The sequence below is a fragment of the Hyalella azteca genome, unplaced genomic scaffold (genome assembly GCF_000764305.2).
Source record: "Hyalella azteca isolate HAZT.00-mixed unplaced genomic scaffold, Hazt_2.0.2 contig9370, whole genome shotgun sequence".
NCBI lineage: Eukaryota > Metazoa > Arthropoda > Malacostraca > Amphipoda > Hyalellidae > Hyalella > Hyalella azteca.
Genome location: NW_025939444.1, coordinates 50918 through 68365, shown reverse-complemented (window position 1 = coordinate 68365; position 17448 = coordinate 50918). Strand labels below are relative to the sequence as shown.

At 39.6% G+C, this 17448-nt stretch overlaps 1 protein-coding gene across 1 annotated transcript; it reads left to right on the top strand.

Annotated features, from left to right (window-relative positions):
• Window positions 1-3741: 3741 nt before the first annotated feature.
• On the top strand, window positions 3742-17236 carry LOC108674139 (AP-3 complex subunit beta-2). The gene is made up of 17 exons (XM_018162048.2): window positions 3742-3970; window positions 4734-4809; window positions 5201-5371; window positions 5720-5880; window positions 6297-6399; window positions 6896-7063; window positions 7284-7421; window positions 8680-8832; window positions 9310-9387; window positions 10045-10160; window positions 10643-10795; window positions 11356-11497; window positions 11847-12105; window positions 12341-13240; window positions 13530-13672; window positions 14194-14327; window positions 14865-17236. Exons 1-17 carry the CDS (start codon window positions 3849-3851, stop codon window positions 15013-15015), a joined length of 3168 nt encoding a protein of 1055 aa, XP_018017537.1. The 5' UTR covers window positions 3742-3848; the 3' UTR covers window positions 15016-17236.
• Window positions 17237-17448: the final 212 nt, after the last annotated feature.

The window sequence follows — 17448 nt, the reverse complement described above, 5'->3', positions numbered from 1 at the left end:
GGTTGGGAACTGCCTCTCTGAAATGAAGCCTATCAACTAGGGGCTTCCCCAAGGTGCAGTCCTTTCTCCAACACTCTTTAACATAATGTTGAGTGACCTCCCAAAATCCCCTCAAGTGAAAATCCTTTCCTATGCAGATGACATCACCTTAGTAGCAGTCTCCAACTCTGTGGGAGCTGCCCAGCAGAGGATGCAAGATTATTTACATCTACTCAGTCATTGGCTGGAAAAATGGAAGCTCTCTTTAAACCCAGTAAAGTGTTCCCACCAACTCTTCATTCAAATACGCAATGTTCAACCAGTACATGTTCTCATATAAAACCAAGCCATCAAGAACATGACTGTGCAGAGGGTCCTGGGAATACTCTTTGATGCTCCAAAGCTCACATTTCTCACCTTAAGGATGAAGGCCTCCGAAGATTGGCACCTCTGTGGGCTCTCTCAGGCAGTAGCTGGGGTGCCTCCAGACGTCTACTACGACAGGTATATATCAGTTTTATTTGCAGCAAACTTGAGTATGGCTGTGTTTTATTTAAAATTAGTGAAATCCCTGCAAAACATACACAAAAACTGAAGTTGATTCAGTCCAGTGCTCTGAGAATTATCCTTGGGGCACGTAACACATCTCCTATTACTTCCTTAGAGATTGAAGCCCACATACCCCCACTGGAGATAAGGTTTGATTACCTGTTTCTAAAGTGGTATCTGAAAATCTTGTGCTGTCCTAAAGGCACATCTGGAAATGACATCTGCAATGAAGTGGGTGTCCCTGAGTATAACTTTGCCAACAGTTACTTCTCTGCTAGATCTCGGAGTCTCCTAACCGGCTTGGTTGTTCCCAGGTTTAAAAGAATTCCAAAACCCAACATTTCACCCATACCTCCACATTTCAACTTGGAACTTCACATTCAGCTTTCCATCTAAAGCACCTGCAGCCACGATGCCCCCACAGGCACTAACAGAGGTACTATTTTTAACAAATACTGCCACAATCATTTTCCATCTTATGTGCACATATACACTGATGGATCGAAGTACAGCAATGGTTCTACAGCTGCAGCCATGTATATACCAAGTCTTCAGAGTGCCACTACATGGAGGTTGAACCCTGCCCATACAGTCATCAGATCAGAACTCTTTGCAATATGTTACTCGAGGCCTTGGAGTTCTGCTGCTTGGACCTGAGACTCAGCTCAGAAAATATCCTGCTGTTAACAGATTCCCAGTCAGCATTGCATGCAATCAATAATACCACCAGTCCCTCATACAGGGAATATGTCTTCAAAATTCAAGAGTTGATTCACAAAAGGCAGGCCTCTATAGTACTACAATGGGTGTGAAGGCACTGTGGTATAAAGGGTAATGAAGTGGCAGACAGGGCAGCCAATATGGGTCATCTCAATGCTCAATCAGCCTTAAGTGTGTTAAGCATAGAAGAGTCCCTGACTGTCTTGAAAGGAAAACATCATCAACACTGGACTAGAACATGGAAGACATCTATTGCTTGCACCCAGAAGGGGACTTTTTTGAGCAACATCATGGATGAACCCAGACTGCAACCCTGGCTCTGCCTAAAGTCCCGCAGTATGGAGTGTGCTGCCACTCGACTTAGAATTGGACATTCCGGTGTCAGAAGCCATCTACATAGATTCAACATGAGTGACTCTGATCAATGTGCTATGTGCAACACTGTGGATACTATTGAGCACTACTTGTTGCATCGTCAGCAGCATGCACATGAGCTGAAAACTAATTTAAGATGTATAAATGTAAAATTTTCTGTGCGTGAACTTTGGGGGGAGGGAACTATGATGCTGATGTACAAAGGAAAATCTTTCAATTTTTGATGGTAGGTATACATTTTGAAGTCAGGTAGGGTTAGCAAACTTTAGACAGGTGACCAAAATGGAAATGTTGCTTACATGTATGTATAAGTGTGTATGTGTGTGTATATATTTATATTGGTGTAGTTCGGCAGAAGCTTCTCTTTTATGCAAGTTTGATTGAAATAAATTTAATACATTTTTGATGCTCTGGTCTTCAATCAAACTTGCATATATTTATATGTATATGTACGTATGTATGTGCATGTATACGCATACATGACCTAAATTATCTTACTTGTATTAGTTTACCCAATTTAACTACCAGTTATTGTGCCAAGTTCTATAAGCAATGGCCCTTGCTTTCTGATATTTTTTTCATGCTATGTGTAACTTTTCTCTTACACGCTGCCATGCCCAACCATCATGTCCACTGATTTTTTATAAGCAAGGATAAAGTGGATTGACTTCCATGCCAAGAGGTCCAAAACTGCAGAAGCTCTCAGGCCCAATGGTCATCCTTGCGGTTGTCCTGTGGCTTTAAGTCCACCCAGCGTGGACACCCGGAAAAGAAGAAGAAGAAGACGGTACTGTCAGACTGTCACTCTCTGTGACTGTGAGTGGTGACTGCGCTTGACTTGCCAGCCACAAGTTGATATGAAGTATCAAAAAATATTTTGCTGGACATAAACAAGAATACTATTTGATTTGCCCCAATACTGCATTAAAAATTGAGTGACTTGTTTTCTTATTGTTTTGGTCATGTTTAATTTCCTGATTAGCTTCAACTTCAAGATCTTGCTCAATAGTTTTTTTTATGTATCCAAATTGGCCCGTAGCCTGGTCTTACCTACTGTCTTAGACTCTCAGGTAATCAGGTTACATCAGGAGCTCAGGGCCCATACTTTGAAATTCAGCCTAGATACTTAGAAATTCAGGCTAAGGCTGAATTTCTGATGAAACAATAGTGATGATTAATGCTGGTCAGGTCAGTGGTAATCTGCAATACTTGACTCAGTCACAGACTTGCAGCATTGCAGGTGACCAGATGGCAGATCTGCTGGTCCTGGTCTCATAATGATGAATCAACTTCATGTATGGCATACTATATATCATATTTTATATAGTAATTTATTATTATATAAATAATATTGGTTAATAATTTATTGTATACCTACATTTTAGGTTATTTCTGTTTATGTTATATAATGAATTAAAATAAATCATGGTTTATTATTTTATTAAGAGATGTTATGATTAATACCTACTAAGACTACTATTTATCATTGTTATAGACTTACAAGTACCTATTTTATTATTTGTCTTCTATATCAAGTTTTTAGCTCAGTAGTCTTATCAATCATCACATTCAGCAATTGGATGTATCTTTTGTTAATTGCCTTTTTTCAGGTCTTTGGAGCTTGATAATTAGTAATTGCCATTCATCTGCAAGACTGCAAGAAGAAGCCCATGGTAAAATTCTAGAACTGGATATCCATAAATTATACTAAATTCAATATCATTCCAGCTTTTCAGGCATTGAATAAATCTATTTTATAAATTATAGCTAGTCTTCATAGTTCCCAGTTTCCATGATTTTTTTGAGCAACAAGATTCCTTCTATATAAACAAATTATCTCCTAATTAACTGTTGACAGAAATGAAAAATAAATCTGCAAATGCAATAATTCAAAGAATGAAGCCACAAGATTCTAGTATAAATTACGAATTTTTCAAGCCTTTAGTTTTCTTACTCTTAGTTACGGTACTGTTGCTTGTTACATACCGTACCTATGTAAGCCCTGTTTATATTATCAAAATTTGCTGGTGCCTGTTCTGCATAAAAATGTACCTAGTAATTTTGACCCATTGTGCTGTTTTAATTTGGTTGTCTGACTTGTCTCTTACTCTCTTTTCAGAAATAATTTACCTGTTTACATATACCTAAGGCTGAAGTTTGATTTAAGGCAACTTTAAAAAAAAATTATCATCTGAAGTTTTATTTTGTGGAATATACATTGAAAAATGACAACCACAAGCATGGACATGACAGGATATGGAGGCAGTGAGAGAAGCAGTGGTGTGGGTGACACTGATTATGCTGGTGATGTGGCTTCTGGTGGTATATTTACATCTGACTACAAGAAGTAAGAAATTTGTCTAGAGTAATTGTAAAGTGACCACATTGTTAAGTGCATGAACAATGTATCTATAATTGTACAATGTGTATATTTCTTGCAATATTGATTGACACAATGTATTCAACTATTTGATCAGGAAAAATAAATCAGTTTTATATGTCTGAGATTTTTTCATGATATAAGCATCAATTAAATTTATTTCAAACAATAATGTTTCTTATTTGTGTACTGCAGGTCCTAATTCATATAATGCCCAAATTAACAGTAAAGTATAAAAAGGTTTATTAATTAAAAAAATTAGCATTAATTACAAATAACTTTGAGTTAACCTCCAGTTTAAGTTGCCTCTGTACAACAATTTAAAATATTTTTCTTTAAATGCTCTGTTTATGCTTGCTTCATGTAGCATCCATGCAGCAGCCACTTGTATATAGCTGTGCTAAAGCTTCTATGTTTGGGTTCTGACTAAAAATTCTCATTGAAATTTTTGGAACAAATCGATAAAAGACATGTATAAGGAGGTTGTCAATATTCTAAATAAATTCAATGTTGTCCTCATTTGATGTGATAATTATTTAATCTTTAAGAAAACCAATTTGTGTTTGGTTAGTAACTGTAAAAGTTAGGCTTCTTCATATTGGTTATTTTTGTTCTTTTTGTTTGACATAAACCTTGTGTTATTGGTTGTATATACGGTATATATATGTAGGTACAGTTGTATTGTGATTTTTATTGATAAATAAAAACCTTACCTATTTTAATTTCTCAGGTATGATGACTTGAAGCAGATGCTTGACAGCAACAAGGACAATCTCAAGCTGGAGGCTATGAAGAGGATAATTGGGGTGAGTTAATTATGCTCACTATGTAAGAACTTGCCTTTAGAACTATCTCATGCTGAATTAAAATATTGCAGTTAATGTGGTTATTACCATTATTATGTAATAAATTATCTTTATGATCTTCTTAATCATCCTTAATTAATTAATAAAATGTTCTAGCTACGGTACTTAAATTTTTAAATCTTGACACTTTAAATTTATATTCATGTGTTCATGTGTTTACAAAATAATTTTCAAGTTTTCTTTTATGATTCATGCTTCAGAATTCAAAATCAGTTTTAAATTTATTGAACCAGTTTCATAGTATGAAACAGTGATATGATTTTGTATTTCATCCAATGAATGTAACACATTTGTATTTATATACCTATATATTGGATTACCTTGCAAATAGATGGTTGCAAAAGGGCGTGATGCGTCCGAGTTGTTTGCGGCGGTGGTGAAGAATGTTGTCAGTTCCAACCTTGAAGTGAAGAAGCTTGTGTATGTCTACCTGGTGCGCTATGCAGAGGAGCAGCAAGACCTTGCCTTACTCTCCATCTCCACTTTTCAGAGAGCTTTGAAGGTAAACAAGAAATTTATTTGGTTTCTAAAAAGAATTTGCAGGAATGGGAAAACACTCCTGTATTCTGGTAAAAGTTTTTATACGTCATCAAATTTATGGTTGTTGAGATCTTCAGTAAAATTTTTCAGTTTAAGGCAATTTATTTGGCTTTCAAAAAATAATTTTAGGTATAGGATAAAATTCATTTTGGTGAAAGTTTTCATCATCAAATTTATGTTCCTTGTTGAGATCTGTGGAAAAAGCTTCATAATTTCATATTTATCATTTTTTTTATCATTGATGAATTTCTTTACTTATTATTTTCAAGTATTATAAATACAAATTGAAATATTTGTTGCACAATTTCAGGACCCAAATCAGCTGATCCGCGCATGTGCCCTGCGGGTGCTCTCCAGCATCCGCGTGTCCGTTATTGTACCCATCATGATGCTGGCCATAAAGGAGAGTGTCATGGACATGAGCCCCTATGTCAGGAAGACTGCTGCTCATGCTATTCCTAAGCTTTACAGGTATATACTCCTACTAACCTGTATCTTGCCATGCAAATTAAATGTCCTAAAATTTATTCCTACTATTTTATTAAATTGCTTTTTCTATCCAGTTTTTTCTTTTACCTTGGTTTGTTTTATATTAATTGCTTTGGCCCTTATTTTATTTTGGAGATGATTTTGCATATTCCAAAGATGCAAAATAAAAAGTGTTAATACCAATATTAATTTGTTTAATGTCTATTAATTATCCTAAAAGTAACTTAATATGTAATTTTTTCTAGACTACACTGTCAAGTCAGCATGGTGCAAAATGAAACAACCTGAGAGTCCTGTTGGTCCAAATGTTTCCATTGAGTCAATAGACTTTTCATGTGAATTCTAGATAATTTTGCACCCAAAATTCTTGATTCAAATGAAGCTTTATGAATGTGCAGCCTGGACCCTGAGCAGAAGGAAGAGCTCATGCAGGTGCTGGAGCGACTCCTCAATGACAACACTACGCTTGTCATGGGCTCGGCTGTCATGGCATTTGAGGAGGTGGGTTATCTTCCAATCTCAGTTTTGCTTTGATGACAATCTAATCGGTTGATCATATACAATGAATTTGACTCGCATAAATATACAACTAATTTTTGTGAATTTTGATGAATTGTGGTGACTTTTAATCCATAATAGTTGAGATTTTTTTTACAAATTTTTTGGTAAAAGTATTAAAAGATTTATTTCATTTGTAGCATCTATTAGTGTGTAATTGGCATTTGCGCTTGCATTAATTTTTTATGAAGGTCAGTTTGTACCTTCATTTATTGTATCACTTTTATAACTTTTAATTTCAATAAATGCATTAATTCTGTATCTTGTGTATAAAAAGTAAAGAGTTATTAATCACATAGATTTCCCAACATTTAAAATTAAGTTTGAAAACCATATCCATTGCTGTCATCCAAATAAACTACACATTATTAGGAGGATCTAAAGCCCAAAGACTGCCTAATTGCTCCTGTTCTCCTGACGCTGCCATCACAATGTGCAGGTGTGTCCCGAGCGCATTGACCTCATCCACTGCCACTACCGCAAGCTGTGTGTGCTGCTCGTCGAGGTCGAGGAGTGGGGCCAGGTCGTCATTATCAACATGCTCACCCGCTACGCCAGGACTCAGTTCCGTGACCCCAACCGGGGAGACAACAAAAGCACTGCTCGAGTCTGTAGTAGAATAATGCTAACTTGTTATGTGTCCTGTCAAATAAAGCATTATTGAATTGGACACAGTTCTTCATTCTCATCTACAGGGAAAATTATGACTTTGCTGTTCCAGACTTTCGTCCAAAATGCTGTTATTAGCTCATTTTTAGTTGAAGATGAAATACTCTTAGTCTTTTGACAATAATTTAATAAATATCACGTTCAATATTGTCTTTCAGGGTGATACTTCGACGAACTTCTATGGTGAAGAAAATGATGACGAAGACACCGAAAATCCCTCACCACCTCCACTGGATCCTGACCATCGGCTGCTGCTGCGCAACACAAAGCCCCTCCTTCAGAGCCGCAATGCTGCTGTGTGTAACTAAGCTCTTTTGCCTGCTGCCTTGTTGCCTCTTTTTGTCTTCTTTTCTTCTGAGGGACGTTTTGAAAAGTGTTTGGTCTTCTTGAAAGACTTATAGGATGTGTTGCGTGTGCAATATTTATACACACCTATGCTCGGAATACTTCCCAAGGTTCGATTCGCTAATTGGGTTTGTCTTCTTAGACTGTCCCGTGCAATTCAACAAATGAAGTGTATAAAAATATTTTTTGGAACGCTTCTTCAGTTGAGGTGCCTAGTGAAACTAATAATTTGTGGTCCATTGTACCACAAGTACTACTTTTGTTCTACTTCATTCTATCTTTCAAAATTTCCCTGATGATGATCACCACAACGTCACTCGACTGAGTGCCGCCCAGGCCCACCCCCCTCCGGAGCGCCGAGCCGGTCTTGCCACACTCTGACCAGTTGGGACACTTCCACTGGCTTATTCCATAGATCTTCAGGCTGCAGGCTGGTTGGAATTTCAGCACACCCAAACAGATAGTGAGCACTGTGTCCTCTTGATGATGTTATTGCACAGGCTACATATCCACTTTGGACCAGGATTACTCTCAATATCTCCCGCCAGCAGTAAGTATTCCCTGAGCCAGAGGACGGGTCTCCAGCTCAGCGTCACCGAAAAAAAAAACGGTGTAGCCTGACTGCATTTTGTGATGCAGTAGGATGATTGCTGTGATTTGCATCCGAAGATGGTACTCCCACGACGTACACGCCACAGCATTGGGAGTAGAACGTAGTAAAATTTCCCCACTTGCTTTTTTCATGACGGATTGTCTAGCCTCATTTTTTCTCGAGCAATTCTTTTCATTTAGATCTTATTGATTTATTATTATCTTATTATTGATTTATTATTATTGATTTATTATTATTGATTTATTGATTTATTATTAGATCTTATTATCTTTCTTATTATTTAGATCTTATTTAGATCTTATTTAGCTGTTCTTATTGTTGGTGGTATATAATATTTTAAAACGTTGAAACATTTTTTTGTGGCTATAGCGACAGATGTTTGCTAACAAATTTTTAGATGTTTATTGGTCAAAACATGGTTTAGGTGGCACACAGGTGGTGTATTGCAGATGTATCAGCACGTTTCGTCATTATATTTTCCAATAATTATTGGTTATAACATAGGTGGTGCTGGTGGTGTTACACTTGTATCAGCACATTGCGCCATTACATTTTCAAATAATTTTTGGTCACAACATAGTTTGTGTGTCACACAGGTGGTGCTGGCGGTATCTCAGTTGTATCAGCACATCGCCCCGAGCAGTGAGGCGTCTGAAGTGGTGCGCGCGATGGTGCGACTCATGAGGTCCCACAGAGAGACGCAGGCCATCGTCCTCTCCAACATCGCCTCCATCACTACACAGCGGAAGGTTCACTCTATGTTGCATCGTGATGAACTGACTATTGCTAACATAACTTAACATAACTTGCTGTTGTATTAGCAACATTATATTAGAGTTAGGTTATATTGTTAGTTATGTTAGAGATAAATGAGTTACATTCCTAACCTAACATAACTTTTGAATCGTTTAAATCGACCTGTGTTACATCATTGATCATTGCTGTAACTGTAAATAAAATTGTCTCGTATACAAGCATTGATCATTGATGCAACTGTAAATAAGAAATGTTTAATATTCATTTGGTCTGGAAGATAACAGGCTACATTAAATAGCCAAAACCAAATTTCATTGCCGTAGCGCGAAAGTTCATCATTAAAAAAAATTAATATATAGGTTTTTGTCATTAGAGGTCGCGTAGTTTCTGTAACCACCCTTAAGTTTAACTCTGTTTGTAATCGTCATAATAATTGCTTTATTGAAATTATGAACTGATCTCTTGTGCAGGGCTTGTTTGAACCTCACCTGAAGAGCTTCTTCGTACGCTCCTCTGACCCCACGCACATCAAAGTCCTCAAGCTCGAGGTTTGCTTTGGGATTTCTTCCCTGCAATAACATAATTGTAGTCAGCAATTTATCTAATGCTAATTTTATTTCTGTTGAAATTATCTGTATAAATTTTTAATTGATGTGGAAATCATTGTTTAGTGATAATTATGAAGCAAACGTGCGCAATTCGCATCTGTTAATTGAATTCTGATTGGCTAATAACTCGCATCCCAACTCCTCGGCCTCCGTACCTACCATCCCCATCCAGTACCTCCTGCCATCTCCCTTCAACATCACCTCCCATCCAATGTGATGAGTTCTAACTCTTCCTACCATCCGTCTCTTGCTCATATCTCCACTCACGTTTATTCTAGCTAAGCTGGCCTATCATTTCCACCACATTACACTTACTATGTGTCTATTTCTAAACGTGCTTCGTGTAGAAACGAAGCACGTGTTCCTTTTTCCATAGCTTTTCTTCCGCTATTGTCTCGACGCACACTCACATTTCCTGCGAATGCATGTTCAAGCTACTAAGAGAATAAAGTGTTATTCACCTATAATGAAGCTCGTCTGTGCTTATGCGTTGCCATGTGCAGACTTATTATGATTTTTCTACAGATTTATCCCTTATCTGCGCCTGCCTTGTGAATTAATTCACCATAGTTGGGACCTAATCGTCGTGCCTTACAGGTGCTGACGAATCTGGCAACGGAGAGCAACATTTCAGGGATACTTCGTGAGTTGCAGACATACTTGGGATCCTCAGACAAGCAGTTTGTTGCTGCTACCATTCAGGCTATTGGCAGGTGCACGTCCGCCTTTTCTTAGTTATATTCTACTGAATCTAATGAATAGGAATCAGCATCATTTGATAATTCTGTGTCTAGATATTACTCATCAATATGAATCTATTTTGTGTAATATCTGGATCTAGACTTAAGACTAACATTGCCAAACATTTGCTATTCAGAATATTGATTAGAATAACCTTACTTAAAATAGCTAATTTAGAATCCTAGCTGGACCAGTTGTTAGTTAAAACAAGTCTGATTTTCCTAAGTCAATTGCTTACACTGACCACCGTACTTCAACTGCCGTTTTTAATATTTTTCAAGATGCCCCAATTCCCAGACGCGGTTGTGGTATTAATTTGGTCGCTGGATTAAAACTGTTTTTTTGTTTGTGACTGAAGTACCACAAGAAGTTGCGTAGAGAATATTATTTTTTTAATGATGTTTCTTTTTTGAATAATGTTGATTTCCGTTGTTAATTTTTTTTAATCCGTTAGATGCGCGTCGAGCATCAGCAGCGTGACGGACTCGTGCCTGAGCGGGCTGGTGACGCTGCTGTCGCACCGCGACGAGTGCGTCGTGGGGGAGAGCGTCGTGGTCGTCAGGAAGCTGCTACAGACCGAGGCTGTGCCGCACAAAGACATCATCAAGTGAGCGCTCGGTACCTTAGTGGTGGTGGTATCGTAGATACCAGACCTGGCATCCAACTGCCAGCGTTGCTTGATCAGTTTATTGCAGCAGACAATAATATGTGGTAGCTTGCATGTACGTTATTTAGTCATCCCAGCGAATCACTTTCTGAGAAAATTCGTAAACTTCTAGGCCGATTTCTATTGAGCTAAGCTACTGCTACAAACAAACGCACTCCAATTGTTAATGTCATTCCTTTTGGTATCATTTATTTTTTCTACATTGATTTTTTCCTCCTTTATCATGAGTTGACCGACCTCTTAGCAACTCACTAAAGAATTAATTTCCCAAGATACTTTGCATATTTTATTGATCATTAAACAAATATGCTCATGATGTCTCAATCGGCGACGCAGTAAGGATACGGACTCAACTGTTAGTCCGACGCATCGAACAAAGTTTAATGTGTGGCTGTAACATTCTGTTACGTAAAGAGAGTTTATGTAACATCTACGTTAAGTGTTAGGTTCGTGTAAGTAACAACGTCTTAGTTTATTGTCTAAATTAATGTGACCGGCAGACACATGGCTAGGCTGCTGCCGTCCATCCGCATCGCGACGGCTCGAGCGAGCATCTTGTGGCTGCTCGGGGAGCACTGCGAGAAAGTCCCCAACATCGCCCCGGACGTCCTAAGGATCTGTGCCAAGTCCTTCTGTTCTGAAGTGGGTTGTCGTTCATGTCTGTCTATTTCTGACTTGAGTAATACCATATTGCCTAACCTATGCACATCCTTAGCTTTTGAGTTAAAAGATTCGAACTGGATGTGGCTTGTTTTTTTTTTTCTTATCAACTTCCTATTTTTATGCTTAAATGCGTACATAAAATGATTACGTTTTATTTTTCAACTTTTTTGTCGTGCCGTTGGGAAGCTTCACAATTTTATTTCGCCGTATTTATGCATAGTCGTTCACGAATGTTAATGGCAAGTATTCTGCATACTTTTTTGAAAAGGGGCCACCAAGGTAAAAATTTCGCTCGAATCCCCCTTATGGTTCGTAATTAATGTTGTAGGAAGACAGCGTCAAGCTCCAGATCCTGACCTTAGCCACGAAGCTGCAGCTGAGCAACCCTCAGCAGACGGTGCTGCTGTGCCAGTACGTCTACAACCTCGCCAAGTACGACGCTAATTACGACATCAGGGATCGCGCTCGCCTCCTCAGGGCTGTGGTGCTGCCATCCACTGGCGACGCCCCCAGCATCTTCACAGCTAACGCCAAGGGCCTCTTCATGGCATACAAGCCTCCGCCTCAACACCAGTCAACTTTCAAAGGTGATGACTTGGCTCTTGAAACAATGTTGAATGTGTTACTGTTTGAAATTATATGCTCTTTATTGATTAATTGTTGATGAGTGTTCGACGATAAAACAATCCTGATAAAAATTTGAAATCGCGTAGTGTAATCATTTGACAATAACCTAAGGAAATGAGTAAATATAGCAATGGTGCATGGTTTAATTACATCAAATCTCTGTAATTAAATAATGTCATGGCACTTTTTATGTAGACCGTGAGCAGTTCCAACTCGGCACCCTGAGCCACTTCATCAACGCGCGAGCCTCGGGTTACAAGGACCTGCCCGACTTCCCTGAGGAGGCCCCGGACCCGACGGTGCGGTCTGTGCCAGAGTTCGCAGACTCGGTGAGTCCCAAGCACAAAACTGTTAAGAAAACCTCCAAGACTGCCAAGAAATTCTACTCGTCAGGAAGTGGAGAAAGTGAGGACGAAAGTGACGAATCCTCGGACGAGGAGAGTGAAAGTAGCAAGAACGACGATGGATCTAAGAAAGAGAGTGATTGCAGCAGCACAAGCAGTTCACAAGAGGAAGATTCTGGCAGTAGCAGTGATGAAGAAGAATCCTCATCATCGTCATCATCTTCAGACAGTGATGAGGAGTCGAGTTCTTCCGAGGAAGATAGCAGCGGCAATGCAAAACAGGAGCAGCAATTCGAGTCGTCTGCCAAAAAGCCAGTTTCAGGCAAACCCACGAAGTCTGTTGAATCTAAAACTAAAAGCAACTTGGATATGCTGCTGTCACTCGATGAAGTCCCACCTTCCATTGATACACCAATGCTCACGCCTTCAATGGGCGGCTTCTTGCCAGTGGGTGCTGAGCCTTCTACCACAACCCCTGGCGTCTCAGGACCTGTAGCTGCTGCGGTAGCCCCAGGTTATACCTACGAGCTACTCAACAGAGTCGCCAGTGGAGGCTTGGCAATTAAAGCAACTTTTACTCGCTCGCCTCATCTTTACTGCCCAAAAATGGCTACTGTGCAGCTTTCCTTCACCAATTATTCTGATGAGATCATTCACAGTATCAGCATGGAGACATCCGATTCTAAACTGTTCCATCCATTCCCCAGTTTGAGCAATCTGGCGGTCGGCAACACTGCTCATGCAACGCTAGGTTAGTTTAATTCTTCATCCATGTTTTCAAATGTAGTCTAACATCTTTATCTTCAATGTGTTTTCTCGAGATGGAATTGGGCAAGGAATGACAGTTTGGTTTTCATTTATATATTTTCAACGCTGTGATGATACCATGTAAGACCTCACTGTTCGGTATGTGGCTGTTAATAAACATAAGTAGTTCATATTCATCACTACTACAGCTCCACCCAAACATATGCGTGTTACAAATACCTTCCTCTTATTATATTTAATTACTGAGAGTAATTGTTGTGCATGCGTCGCAGGAGTGGACTTCTGTGACAGCTCCCAGTCTGCGTCGCTGGGCATCCTAGCTGACGGGCGACGTCACGGCGTCGCCATCGCGCCCCGCGTCGGAGAGCTCGTCGCGCCCACGCGTATGGACGAAGCTACATTCACGCAACACCAGGTGGGCTCGTCTACCACTACCTACATCACTCGGTCGCACTGTTTTCATAAGTTGCACAAAACGTTGTCGTATGTAAATGAGCAAGATGTATGTCTTTCACTGCCTTCATTGCTCGGTCGTGCTCTAATAAGAAATTGTAAGTACCGAGCTTCATCTCACGCTCCTTCCTTCTTAGCGATGTTGCCTGTTGAAGAAACGTGGCTGAAGTGGTAAGGTTGGAGACGTGTAAATTGACCAAGCTGCAAATCTATGACCATCGGGAAGACTCGATGAATTATAAATGCAAATTAGACAGCGTTTTCTTGAAGAATTAGATACTCTTTCACTAATACTACCACTGCATGACAATGCTTTCAGATACCACGGTCCACCTCGTGAACCCGTCTTTCATGCTGGATATTTTCAATTGTGTTATGACGCTGTATTTCCTAATGTTTTATTAACTTTGTCTTATTTTTTAAGTTAACTGTTTAACTTATTTTTTACCAAAATAACTTTTGTGCGTACGTGATTTTATTCAGGGGTCCTTACGAGGCATGCACGAGCAGACCAAATCAGGACTGAAGCTGTCTAAGGAGGCGGAGCTGCAAGATCTGGTCGCACCTCTCCTCACCGCCGCTAACCTCTGGCTCCTTCAACACCCACAATCCATTAGGTTGGTGTGACTGCTGCAAGTATATTGTTATCAATGTAACAATCGCAATGAGCAGTGTTACTTACTTCATCATCGTTGCCATTTAGGCTATCATTTTTACTGCTCTTCTGTTTGTGCAAAAAATTGCATTAAACAAACACCATCACCATATTAACACCGCACCACATTAAACCACACACATTGAAACACCATATTAAATAACAAACCATCTTCTCACAAAATTAAACAGGACAATAAAATCCAAAAGCAACACAACCGGACTTTAAACTGAGCCTAAGTGCATTTCGTTCATCATATTTATTGCGCGAGCTCTGAAAATTCATGTAAATGAAAAAGCAACGATGGTTTCATATACAAAGTATATCTAACCTTTTATCTACTCATATTTTAAACGGTAGTCAATGCTATTTCTATTCAAAGGCAGCTAGAGACGGTCAGTGGACCCAGGCTTATTATCGCTTAGGAATTGTCCTCTGTGGCAGAGTATGTATCATAACTGTCCACACGTGCTCTGACGCGCGTGTTTTCTGTGGCCAGACTCTGCGGGAAGACGCTGAGTGGAGGCAGCGTGGTGCTGGTGGTGGTGACGGTGGCTGATGGTGAGGCGCGACTCACCGTGCACTGCGAGAAACTCACGGTTGCTTCCATGCTACTCAAGGAGCTCGCTCACGTCATCGACTCACTTTAAGAATCTTATTCATTGATATTATATCATTCCACTAATGAATAATTCAAATATTTATAATTATTTACTAGTGTTCATAATAATACTAGACTTTTTAGCGTGAGCTCTTAAAAGCCGTCGAATATTATGATAATGTTTCTCTGAATGATTTTAACAATGTTTTTTGATTTGGCATTTCTAATTGAGGTTTTCAGCTTGCGTAGCTTTGCATAGTTACTGTTGTTCTAAGTCTGGAGCTTGGATCCTTGTCCTCACTCCTTCATATTGGACTTTTCCAGTGGTCAAAGCTTTTTTTCAAATATTAATAGATCTACAGAGTATTCAGAAGTGTCATTATATTTGCAATAAATTCTTATTTGTTAATATTATTGAATGTTATATTTAATATTCAATATTTAGCTGGTGTGGCCACATTCATTTATCTGGTTCCTTTAAAATTGACTGAATTCGTTTGATGTTGTGAGAGCTGTAGTAGTGGTATTGGTATTGGGTTTTCTAGCGCTTCAGGAAGTCGTGATCTATTTTGCGCCAAAGTTCCAACTTCAAGTTATTCGGCGCCTACGACATCAGGTGGTTTCAGACTTGTATGGTTTAGGCACACGGTGTTGGTGATGGTCACTGACAATTTCTCCGCTACCAGTGCTGATGTCTGTTTAGCGCATTTCATCGCTCGTCCAGCGTTCAAGCAAGCTGTTGAAGTTTCCTTTTCTACCATAGGTCGTGAGGTTATAATGTGGCATCACGATGGCGTATAATTTGCGCTGGAGGCATTGGGACACCAGTATAAAGTCACCAGAGCAAATCGAATTCTGTTAGGTATCGCTTGACGTTGTCATGTCTGTTTTGTAGTTAACTCGGTGGATCTCCACCTGGATCACAGCAAGAGCTTCGTCTGGGTTTAGCAGCAATGTATTTGGGAAGCAGTTTCTTCGGTCGACGCCGTAGTTAGGGCACTCCGCACTTCAAGTGCAGCACGGTCAGGAGGACTAGAGAGTCATTGCAGTAAGGCATTGGGCGGTGTTCCATAAGGTATCTATGGGTGAGGCTCGTGTTGCCTAGCCTGCATAGAGCTTCATCGATACGCCGTGATCTCTGGCAGGACGCGCTCCAGACTAATACGCTGTCTCACAGAGCTCTCAGCTCGTTTCCCCCCACATTTTGCAGGCATTTTATAGTAGCAGGCATTACGGATGCCTGCCTTGATGATGAGGTAGAAGTCCGCGACCTGGGGACTTCTTCGTTGAGGATAGCATTGTTGGACTTTGGCACGCTGACCGCCGCCTCGTCCAGCATGTCTTTTCCACGCATCCTCCACGTTACTCGGCACCCAGCAGACGCTCACTGATATTCCGGCCACTGCCATCCATATCAGCCTCGCCAAGATTTCCAAGATGATGGGGTGTTGGCTGTTGTATATTCCCATAGATTTTACTACACCTTAGGGTTCATGAATAAGATGAAGTGCTCCTCTTGTAGGTCGTCTATGAGGTTCAGTGCGGAGAGTACTCTCTGGAGTTCAGCTGTGAAGATCGAGGAGTTAGGGTCAGGTCTTCTTGAAATTGCTGCAACGCCGTCTACTGCGAGAACTCTTATTCCTTTCAGAGTACCACATTCCTCATTTCCGTCGTTAAATGCGATTAGGGAGTTGATTATTTATTTAGAAGTTGATGTTAAGCAAGAGAAAGTGTAAGCGTGCAAGGTAAACGTCCTTCCTCCCTCCCTCACGCCGTGGGCTCACTTTCAAACTATTCACCAGTAGCTACTAGTTGTGTCACATTCAGCTAATTCAAAATTTTATACATTTATTGTTGTATTATAAAGAATTAGCTTATTGTAGCCGGGAATACATTGATAGTTATAATGAAAAACACTTTGATCTGATCGTGCGGTATGATCGTCAACGTCGTTCGGTCTTTATGCTCTTCGTTTCCCCCCAACATTGTATAATCAAGCACTCGTACACTCATGAGTTCATTCGAGCTCATGCGACCACAAGTAGTATTTTGCTTTCTGTGTTCGCTCAGATCCATATATTTAAATCCGTTTTGTTTAGAGTTTTCGCTTTCTATTTACAATTATTTTTGTTACTCTATTATCATCCAGTAAAAATGAAATTAGTATCTTTTTTCATTTGTGTTAGATATAATCAGATCTGGCGATCAAATAAACCATCGTTTGAGATCTTTGAGCTGTGGTCAATACGTAGTAAAACGGTACTCGAGATCTTAGGTAGCTTCATTATTTGATAGGCCTTGTCATGGCATTGAAGGTTTTCTTGACTGCTGAAGAAACGTATCTTCTGCTAGTCGACTTTACAGTTACTTAGGTTCATATCGTGAGAGTTCAATTTAAAATTTTTGAGATATTCAGGGCAAAAGGTGTGCTTAAGTATAAACAATCCACGTTTTGCAAAAGCTATCCCATTAAGTAAATCTT